Source organism: Triticum aestivum, chromosome 4A, assembly GCF_018294505.1.
Source record: "Triticum aestivum cultivar Chinese Spring chromosome 4A, IWGSC CS RefSeq v2.1, whole genome shotgun sequence".
In the NCBI taxonomy this organism is placed as follows: domain Eukaryota; kingdom Viridiplantae; phylum Streptophyta; class Magnoliopsida; order Poales; family Poaceae; genus Triticum; species Triticum aestivum.
The window spans coordinates 497,722,641-497,733,741 of NC_057803.1; the positions used below are offsets into that span (position 1 = coordinate 497,722,641).

The 11,101-nt window shown below is 43.0% G+C and overlaps 1 protein-coding gene across 1 annotated transcript; it reads left to right on the top strand.

Moving 5' to 3' along the window:
• The first annotated feature begins 1,175 nt into the window (after positions 1–1,175).
• Positions 1,176–10,251, top strand: LOC123086566 (protein SHORTAGE IN CHIASMATA 1 homolog). The gene is made up of 10 exons (XM_044508324.1): positions 1,176–1,569; positions 1,735–1,818; positions 1,911–1,994; positions 2,092–2,148; positions 2,233–2,325; positions 3,086–5,040; positions 5,917–6,124; positions 7,193–7,924; positions 8,042–9,730; positions 9,811–10,251. The coding sequence occupies exons 1-10, from the start codon at positions 1,276–1,278 to the stop codon at positions 9,925–9,927; spliced, it is 5,313 nt and encodes a 1,770-aa protein (XP_044364259.1). The 5' UTR covers positions 1,176–1,275; the 3' UTR covers positions 9,928–10,251.
• Positions 10,252–11,101: the final 850 nt, after the last annotated feature.

Sequence of the window (11,101 nt, forward strand, 5' to 3'; positions counted from 1 at the left end):
TTTGGTTTATGGGAACACCTACTGTCAACCAAAAGATCAAGAGGGTCTGAAATTCTTAATCTTGAGCTCATGAATAAAGCTCTTCTTGCAAAATGGCTTTGAAAATTAGAAACTGAAATTGACTTGTGGCAAAATGTTTTAGTTAGCAAACATGTGAAAGGAAAATGTATCTCTGGAATTAAACCTAAGTGGGAGATTCCCACTTCTGGTCCAGTCTGCTGAAGGTTAAAGATATCTTTTATCAACACTATAAAAGAAATCCTTGGGGATGGGAAAATACTAGGTTTTGGGAAGATTAGCGGGTGAAGATTAACCTTTGAGGTTGGCCTATCCCAGACTATATCTTCTTAGTTTTGATCACAATATCTCTGTAGTTGATGATATTGATAAAGGATGGGAGGGTTTCACCTTTAGAAGAACTACTTTTGTTGAATCTTTGGAGCCGTGAAATAGCTTGAAAATAATATGTGAAGAAGTTAGAATGTTTAGAGGTAGAGATCAAATCAAATGGATGCTCATCTCTGATAGAAAGTTCACTCCACATAATTCATGTGGCACATTAAGATCCCATCTACAATTAAAATAATTATGTGGATAATGGAAAGGAAAAGTATTTTAACTAGGGACAATCTTTTGAGGAGAGATTGGAAGGGTAACAAAAACTCACGCAATTTATCATCTCGCTATTTTGTGTTTCATCACTCAATTATTTGGCTCTCTTATTAAACACATAAATTTAGTATAGTATACCCACAAATTATCCTACAACTATTCATGTGCACTTGTAGGTGATCAGTCAATGTTACTGTTGAGCATATGTTTTTTCATTCTGTGGTGTTGATTTGGTCACCTGCTTGTCACCGATGGCCTTCTCTTGTGTGCAGGTTGTTCTCACCTGCCGGCAATCGCGGGTCAGTCACCACTTTCTCGGTGACAGTAGCCCAGCTATTGACACATATCAGGGTGTGACCCCTGCCGATTCGACTTCTTCCCTCATACCTGATTATTTCTTTTGTACCCATTTTTTATCTCATTAACATAATACTCGGATCCATATTAAATATCGCTGATTTCGTCAACTTTCATCGACAATTAATATGGATAGGACGGACTAATTCAAAAAACATCCCACCTCCAAAGCAGCCCACCTCCAAAGCCCCCGGCCAGAGCACCGTAGGCCCGTAGCAACGCCGCAACGAGATTCAAACGCGCCTCGACATTTCAAACCAAAATCACTCGTCTTCCTCCTCCCACTTCTTCATTCCCCGCCTCCCAATGCGGACTCGCTTCCTCGCCGCCGACTACTTCTCCCCGCCGTCGGCGGCCTCCTGCTCGGACCAAGCCCTAGCCCTAGCGTCCTTGCGCTTCCCTCCTCTCCCCGTCCCCTCGCTTCCGCCCGATCCGCATTTCCCGCTCCTCCTCCCTTTCCCCGCCGCGGCCGACCTCCCCGCGGTCAGCATCTCGTGCGACGATCTCGACTCTCTCCCCATATCCTCCGCGCTATCTGAGTTCCTCGCGGCCGTTATTCCGCAGGCCCTGCCCGCGCCGGCTATCCCCGCCGCCGACGAGGTGAGTCAGCTTTCCCACGGTGGTTCGCGTTCTCCACTCGTGTTGGTTTGGTCGAAGTAGCTCGGATTGGAGGCGCTTCGTATGGTTTTACTAGTTAATTTGGTTATTCTGTGACAAAATTCGCGCGGCATTTGTGAATTGCAACGGCCTGGATGCTTCACGCAGGGATTGGATGACTTCCTCTACGACAGGGGCGGCTATCGCAAGGGTTTTAGCTTGAGGGAGTCTGTTGCATTCGAAATCCCTGATGTAAGTGAAGCTTTTATGCTTGTATTCCGTGCATTCGTGGTTTCCCTCCTCTTTTCGGGTAACATTTGTGAACAATTTTGTGTTTATTGAAGGGATTGGACGAGATTAGCCGCGAGAAGGATGGGAAGGGAGACGGATCCAGGTCAGATAGATTGGGGACCTCCACTGACACGAAGGTGATTGAAGTTTGCCCCTATGTTGTTCGTCTGTTTCGTTACTGTTCCGTAGGAGATTACTGTGTGATTTACTGATTTCTGCATGTGGTGACGTTAGAGATGGGAACTGCTGAAGAAGCACATATTTGAGGTTGTAGAGGTTGATCTCCCGCAGGTAAGCTTCGTTCATAGATATCGGTCAAATCTTCTGTGATTTCATTGTTATGGCTCAAGGTTTGTTGTTTTTGTGTTTTTTAAGATTTTGGAAGGACACGTTGCATCCTCTGGTGGTGACGAGTCTGGTGATGGTGTCACCTTATTGTTTCGTGTTCCAGATGCGAAAATCCACCTGGTACTTTACATCATCTCATCAAAATTTCAAGCAGTTGCCAGTCTATTGTTTCAGAATCTATGTTGTGCTTATAATTTAATGGTTGTGATACTGCTGTTCCTTTTACTGGGTACCGTTACAGTTACATACGTAATGATGTGAATCAGGTTTCCCTTGTACCTTCTGTATCCACAGTTGTTTCAAAAGTAAAAATTTATATCCATCTCGACACTGTTCTGTACTATATATAAGTAATACTACCTCCGTTTCAGTTTACAAGTCTTGCGCGTATACCTAAGTTGCCAATTTTATCATCCTAATATAAACTATATAACACAAAAATTATACCTTTTGAAAGTAGAAACTCCGAAGTTTATGTTGGTATATTTTTTACAATATATGATTTGTATTAGGTTGGTCAAATTGACGACCTAGGGATACGCGCATGCCCTGTAAACTGAGAGAGAGGTAGTAACAATATATGTGATTACCATGAAGTCATATCTGTTATGCATAGCGGTTGAAGTTGATTGCACCCAACAATTAGTGATTAATATGTTATCGGTTCGGTTCCCTCGTGTTCTCTTAACTCAAAGCATCATGATATTTATTACTCCCTCCGATCCATATTAAGTGTCGCAGACTTAGTACAAAATTTACTAAGTCTGCGACACTTAATATGGATCGGAGGGAGTTTTACTAAGTCTGCGACACTTAATATGGTTCGGAGGGAGTAATACATTTTGCTCACAGTCCCATCTTCTGTTTTAATTTCTCGTAGGATTTCATTGATATTGACACTGAGATGACATTAAGCTATCCAACTGAACTTGTGGATTCAATTTATCAAGTAGAGAAAATCCCTGTGGAGCATAATGATGAGGAACATTTGTCTGCAAGGAATATTAACTTTTTAGACATTGCAGCATTAGATTGTGGTGTGACAATACCACTACTGGAGGTTCATAGGCATTCTTGGGAGCTTAATGGGTGTCCCACTAAGGCAGAGATATCTAATATTTTTCATAACCTTGTTGAACATTTGGGTGAAGCACAAGTTCAGCATTCAGCGTTGAACTCAACTGAGTTCTCAAGATCAACTGATATGGACATGTTGGCCTTTGTTTCCAAAGATGCCCCATGTGCAGACTATCAAGCAGATAAACCAATAACAGTTAAGGCTGCAGTAGAAATGGATCTTGTGAGGATCAGTGATAATCTTCTACTTGAGAGAAACTCGGCATTATACCCTCTCAAGCCTGATGGCACCTTTTCAGATTTGCCTTGCTCAGTTCTTTTAGAAGAAGCACAGATCATTGATTTCCCTTCAGAGGATGTCTTCAAAATGTTTGTTCAGTCAGATGCAGCTGAGCTGAATACATCTGATGAAATATTCAAAGACGACTTCAATCCAGCAAGGCGTTTCTATGAATCAGTGGTTAGCTCTGAGTTGGTGCTGGTTGACGATACATTCAAATCACTACCTACACCTATTTTATCTGATGATGATATGACACTGAGGTCTATGGTCCCCTCCATGGGAGAAGTACTTTGCTCCCTGAAAACTTATTCACTCTCTGCAGCCGACAGAATTTATTTGGACTGGCATCTTTTATTGGAAGGTCCATGCAACCGGGAGATATGCTCTACCTATGCAATCATGGTTGAGGAGGTAAAAAGTTGCCAGTTCAATTCTGAGATGCAAGTCAATTGTCAGCAGACATCAGCACTTGGTTTTGATTTTCTTGAGTATTTCTGGAGAAGTGCAAAACACCAAGATGAGGATAAACAGAACAATATTTATGTGCCTACCCCTCTACCTCATGATCCACCTCCTGCAGTGGAAACGGCTCAAAAATACAGACAAGAAAGTGATACTGGAGGCAACGGCCACATGGAAAAACCAAGTTCAGGAAAGGCAGCTTCCTTATTCAAGTCAATGTCACAATCCAGTGACATAAATTTCTACTTGAATGTCAGAAGCGGCACCAAGAGAGGAACTAATGATGAAAATGTTTCTACTTTAGATATCCCTACTTTAAATGAACAAGCAGCTTCTTTTCCAAGCAGGCCTAAAGTTGACAAGCTCATAGAAATTCATCCTGTCAGCCTCTCAGATTCAATCCGAGCCCTTATCAAACACATCCATAGAAGCTATACAGCTGCTCTGCAAGAAAGTGCATATTTGAGGCATACTTTCTCGGATGGGCATTTAAGCATTCCGAAGCAGAAGCTTCTTGGACTGATAACTGGAGATGGTTCAGATGGCTTTGATAATCACTGTAAACATGAAGATAAGATGGAACTCATTGTACTCTATGGATTAAAACAGGTTGCATATTATCTATGTTTCTTTGGTTTGCATGCTGGCCATCTGTACATAAGCAACCTGATTGGAAGCTTTGAAAATATTCCTGAGAGGTTAAGAAATATTCACAGTTTCATTGGTGAAGCACTGTGGAAAGCTGAGAAGCATCAGATTGACTCTCACCCATCATTGCATGACATTGAAATGATCCTGAGATCTAATACACACACCAGCCAACAGATCCTTATAGTTGCCGACACAACTTTCTGGCTGCCATTGGGTCAAAAATTAACTTCGATGAAGATGACATTTGTTGAGCTAGGAAAAGACCCTGCTGCAGCTTATTTAGATCCGGTGGACAAGCCAAACCCTACAACTTGGGTGCTCAGAGGATTGCCGAAATCAGACTGCATTCTGTTAGATAATAAGTAAGTACACATGATAAACAAACCACGCCAGTTATCTGCTCCAGTTCTTGTTTTACAGAGTTTACTACAGACCAAGTTACTTCTAGAAGCAAATATTCTGGTTCTTGGAGTAACCTACTCAATCTTTATGAAAAAAAATCATGTGAGCTCTACCAAAATGTCCCCAATTAGCATACAGAATGAGTAAGCCACCTAGAGGGAATTCATATAAGTATAGAATGAAATCAGCTCTTTCATTGCAGCATTGTACTCCACTTGTTTTTCTTGTCGGATCCTTACAAAAAATCCAAATGTCAGGACAATTTATTTACAAGAAACCATAAATAATGGTTATAGTTTTGAACAGGCTGAATACTTCGCAACATTTGAACTTCACTTGAACCAAGACTAGATTTGTTTCCATTTTTTGTGAGCAAACGCATGTATGCGTTGTATAACAGTTCATGCCCAATCGTTAGTTGACTTTCTTTCTAACTGATTAGACAGATTACAAATTTACAACTCTAGAAGCATATTTGTAAAATGATTTGTATTTTTCAGAAGGATCTATGCCTTGGTACTCCCTCCGTCCGAAAAAGCTTGTCCCTCAAATGGATGTATCTAGATACATCGATTTGAGGGACAAGCTTTTTCGGACGGAGGGAGTACTTATCAAGCCATCTTGCATTTTCTGTTCTCATTGGATTAAACTGCCCTACCTAAATACTTTTGAGGCTTCTGTTTTTCCTATGCATTTTCCCCCATTGATGATTAAACTGCCCTCCCAAAAATTTGTAGCTGAGTTCATTTATATTTTTAGGTAGATGTTTTTTTTCTACAAGCATCATGATTTTGGTGTAACTGTTATCAATATTTATTTTGGTCTCAATTTTGAAGGAACATTCCAGCTTCATTCCCTTTCAGTGAGTTTGGCATCGTACTGGAATACGGAGGTCCAGATAAATTATCTACCTTGTTGTCTCTGGCTCCTAATTTAGATGGTTTTCCACAACTGCATTTCCTCTATGTCAAAGTGGATGTTGAAGATCCTTCGGTTGCACTTGTTGAGGACAACCCTACAGACCAGGAGTTGAGAGCCACACTGGTGATTATCGATTACTTCTTCACACTTGCATTAGTTCGATCCTCATATGTTAGTCATGATGTTAGGAACTTATTGCTGTTTTCGTTTTACCATATGTTGGTCAAGCTGTTTGGAATTACTACTGTTTTACCATGCACATGTTAAATATGAAGGATACTCATTGGTTGTTGTTTAGTTCAGTAATTCTAGTATCCGACGAAGTTCAGTTTTCTTCTAGATAAACTCTATACTCTCTAGTGAGTTCCAGATCATAACAGAAAATTGACTACCTCCATTCCAACAAAATTGAAGTTCTAGGTTTGTCCTAAGTGGACGGCTAAAGCGTGCTGATAATGTCAAGAGAGGTCGGGGTAAACCGAACTTGACATGGGATGAGTCCGTAAAGAGAGATATGAAGGACTGGAGTATCACCAAAGAACTAGCCATGGACAGGGGTGCGTGGAAGCTTGCTATCCATGTGCCAGAACCATGAGTTGGTTGCAAGATCTTACAGATTTCAGCTCTAGCCTACCCCAACTTGTTTGGGATTGTTGTTGTTAGGTTTGTCCTAAGTCAAACTTCTTTAAGTTTGAGCATGTATATAGGAAAATATATTTATATTAAAAACAAATATATATAATATGAAAACATATTTTATGATGAAACTAATAAAATTAATTTGGCGTTGTAGATGTTTGGTATATTTTTCAACAGATTTGGTCAAACTTAAAGATGTTTGACTTAGGACAAACCTAGAACTTATAATATTTTGGAACGAAGGGATAGATGATTACAAAATGATGCAACCTTTTTCTTGGCACATCTCACTATAATTTGCAGAAATAAGCAACTGGCAATATTCAAACAATTATAGGTCACTTAACTCAAGTTTTCAGTGGCTGCATAGTTTTGTTGCGCATGGGTTTTACATGTCAGATCTTGTGGATGGTGTACATTGCATTTGAATTGTTCAGAATTTTTTTGAGACCCTCATTTAGATGCTACCAATGGTTGATGGGGCAGTAAATGATCTCCTGTCAAAACATAAATGCCTACGAAGAAATAAGAATCCGTCCTGATTATTTGCAGGATACGGTTTTGCATGCACTTCAGAAAGATCTGCAAGAGAAGATGAACAAGATGCGTATTGTTGATTCACTGAACTTTATACCAGCAACTAATCAGCTGCAAGGACGGCAGGAAAATCTGTGCAAATATAGCACTGCTGATTCAACAAAAAAATTGCCTGCAGATGATCAACTGCTCAAACAAAATTTTTTGGAGAAAGAGTTCGCTGATGCACATCATTTTGTTCCTACAGCTGAACAGCGGCACAGAGAGGAAATGTTGAGCAAAAGAACTATCCTCCATTCACAACATTTTGTGCCTGCAGTTGAGAAGAGCAGCTCTACTTCTTCTGTATCTGGAAATGCCATAAAGGCCCCACAAGACAATCTATCTGGTACTGACTTGCCTTCCGGTGTAGAAGTTGGTCGTCTCACTCCAGGTAGATTATCCACCCCGGCGATTGTTGTAAATACTGGAAGTCATGGAAAGAATATGCTTTTCTCTCGGAGATCATCTTATCAGCAGATACTATCTTTGGAGAAAGGAGGAATGCAGGTTGTGGAACGAGACGTTGATCTTCCTGTGGACCTAATACTCAGTACTGCAGCTTGCCTAGTATGGTTTGAGACAAAAATCTTTGGGAGCAATGAATTCACAGCATCGGCAGAGACATCTAGTATAACAAATTTTGTAGAGATCATTGCGACCAACATTCTGATGTCAATTAGCTTCTGTTTCCGTGGTTGTATAATGGTAATTGGTTTTGAACTCCTGAGATATTTGCTTTTACCTGATAGGGTTATCATGGTATACCTGTCTTTGAGTTATGTCTGCAATTACTGAACAGTTTCGTTGCTTCTACTTTTGCAGGTCTTTGAAGGTGAACCTCACTCCCTTTCTGCTGTAATGGAGACATCTGATTCTCTGTATGCTGCGGCTGCTAGTCTGATGATGAACGTGCAGATATTCTTCTCATGCACACCCAAGTTAACAGATGAGATAGTTCTCAGTTGCATTAGGAATGTGAATATGTTGAATAAAGCTCCTTCTCCAGATATACCTGAATCAGAAAGCTTGGCTGAATCATTTCTCACAAAATTCCCTTCAATCAATCCCTTGTCTGCATACAGTATGCTTTCTTGTGGAAGCAGCCTTGTGGAGTTCCTCAGTTGGTCACATGAGCGTCGTATACAGGCTGTTCAGAAGTATCTGTTCTCCCCGCAGAGCATTTCTCTGTTCAATGCTTTGTGCAAATTCGGTGAGCTAGGTGAATCTAGGTCTGTGATGACTGAAGGCTCTTCTGTAGATTCAGACATCTGTAGTGCATTGTTGCAGTCTCCAAGTAAAAGGAAAAGGTGCGCCTCTCAAGTTTTTGCAGTACCAACTAGTGATCCCCTCCATCCGGATTCTCTAAACCAATTGCCTGGTGATTATGTAGAACATAACAATGTATTCTCACAGCCTAAGTTGAGGAGGTTCTCGGACGCGGAGGATGCAACGCCTCAGCTCCCAGAGGTCTTTATGTTCAATCAAAGTTTGAGTAGGGGAGGTGAAGGGGTCTCTTGTCTGCCAAGAAAGCACAATATTGGTGCAATAATTGGCAATCAGATCATGGGTGATCATATCAGCAATGGATTTACTGCAGATACGAGGCATTGTAACCAAAGAAGGGCTAACAATATGGTGGACACATATGACTTCTCTTGGCAACCAGAATCAGGGGGTAAAGAACCTATCAAAAGCTCTTTTCCCGCAAGCGAACCATCATTCAGCCGAAGTTACAGTCATCCAATATTTCCATCTGCATTGGAGATCAATGATGATACTGGTTACTGGGACATTCCAGGAGGTGCACATGGCACTTGGAAGGGTCATGTACATGGGGGTATTGCCTCAACCTCTTGCAGAAATGATGTGGGCAGCAGATATCATGAGCCAAGAGAGGAAATAATGCAGAAGGGTCATGTACATGGGGATATTGCCCCAACCTCTTGCAGAAATGATGTGGGCAGCAGATATCATGAGCCAAGAGAAGAAATAATGCAGAAGGGTCATGTACATGGGGATATTGCCCCAACCTCTTGCAGAAATGATGTGGGCAGCAGATATCATGAGCCAAGAGAGGAAATAATGCATGATCCAGGAAGTTCGCTTGCTTTTCTGAAACAGGATTCTGGCTTTCATGCAACTCCACATGGCTCAAGCTGGGAAATTGATTATCTCAGGCAAATGAACGAAAAAAGAAGAGCACGTGAGGAGAGATCAAGATGTAATACATCAGCAATGATGTCAAATTCAAGGATGAGGGATGGAGCCTCAAAGATTATAAATCCTCCACTTATTGGATCCTTCAGATACCAGGGAGATGGAGATACTCCTTCAAGGAACCGGAGCCCATCAGTTGGGACTCGGCATTATGAGAAAGCCAGAGAAGGAACTAAAGCACATACCCATAGAGCAAGAAAAGATTTCAAGATGCAACCAAGTGTAAGTCAGGAGAACAGGATAGAGCCGTCCATATATCCATCGTGGACTCCCGTTGACAAGAGAGCCAGACAGGTAAATGCAAACAGACTCTGATGTCATAAAACGGCTAGTGTTTCTTATATGCATAAAGTAATCTGGCTGAGTTTGTGCAGAAACTTTCATTTGCAACATACGGGAAGGAGAAGCAAAGCAAGTTGGTCTGGAGAGACCCAAATAGCTCTGGTGCTGAGTGTGGCTTCCGGAAAAGATACCGGGAAGAAGGTACGTAGATTATCAGAGGTCGTCGATACTTGATGCAAATTAGTGATGTTTTAAGTGGCATTGTAAATATATCCCACGAAAATATGTCTTAACACTCTTTTTGATGGTGAACTTTGTTGGAGATAGAATGTGCACAAAGTAACAATGTATGTTGTCTGTCACACTGGCACCACAATTTGTTTTGGAACATTGAGGGTGAACCAGCGAATACGGTGTCATTGTTTGTCATTTATAGAGGGAAAATGGGGATGCCTGTCCTGTTCAACCTGCAAGGTTGGTCTGGCGTTTGCGCATTCGATGTGTTCAGGGAGTTTGATCTGATTTTGCACTTGGGTGGTTGTGTTGAAAAGATGTCTCGCTTTCTCAAGCTTATACTCCAGTTATTTCTGTTTAGAAAGCAAAACCACTAGTACAGTATTTCCCCCCCTTGTCCACTGTTGCCTGACTGGATGTGCTGAATAACCCAAAAATTGCACGCGTGCATCGGGGACCCCTGCAATTCTGCATATATGTTGTCCAGCTACGGGAAGGAGTTGAAATTGTTCACGTTGCGCAAGATTCAACTTGTGGAACCCGTCACCAGCTCGTACTCGATTATCCGAGTCCGACCCCGGCTCATCTTTACACGCGCCTTTTAAATCACCATGGGCCCTCGTAGCGACGCTAACCTCGCGCCGAGTTGGATCGTATCGTCCGTCGTCTGCGTCGCTTCAAATTAACCGAGCTCTGCACTCGGCGACCTAAGATCGATCGAGAGATGCAGAACGGCGGCTACTACGACCCCCGTCCCAGCACGGTCCCGTCCGGCGCGTACGGCGGGTGGGCCGGCTTCCGCGACGGGCCCAATGCTCCGCCCTACCGCCAGCCGCAGCCGCAGCAGCAGCAGCAGATGATGACGCCGCAAAGGAGGGAGGAGGTGCTCATGGAGGCCGGCCGCCTCGCCGCGGAGTACCTGGTGGCCATAGGCGAGCTGCCCCCGCACGCGCTGCGGAGCCGCCCGCCGGCGCCGCCCCCGTTCCGGGAGCGCCCGCTCGCGAGGCAGCACTTCCGCTTCCTTCCGCGCGACTTCGCACGTCCGTTCGCTCCCCGGCCGGTCCAAGGCCGGCCCATCGCCAAGCGGCCCCGCCCGCCCGCGCCGGGGCGGTTCCAAGGACGCCCGCCGTTTCACCCGGGCGCGCGTGC

Bases quoted from the DNA above. Each gene is read 5' to 3' on its own strand.
- LOC123086566 (XM_044508324.1), top strand. From the start codon at position 1,276: ATGCGGACTCGCTTCCTCGCCGCCGACTACTTCTCCCCGCCGTCGGCG. The intron at 5,041-5,916 runs GTAAGTACACAT...TCAATTTTGAAG, and splicing joins TGCATTCTGTTAGATAATAA to GAACATTCCAGCTTCATTCC. The intron at 9,731-9,810 runs GTAAATGCAAAC...GAGTTTGTGCAG, and splicing joins TTGACAAGAGAGCCAGACAG to AAACTTTCATTTGCAACATA.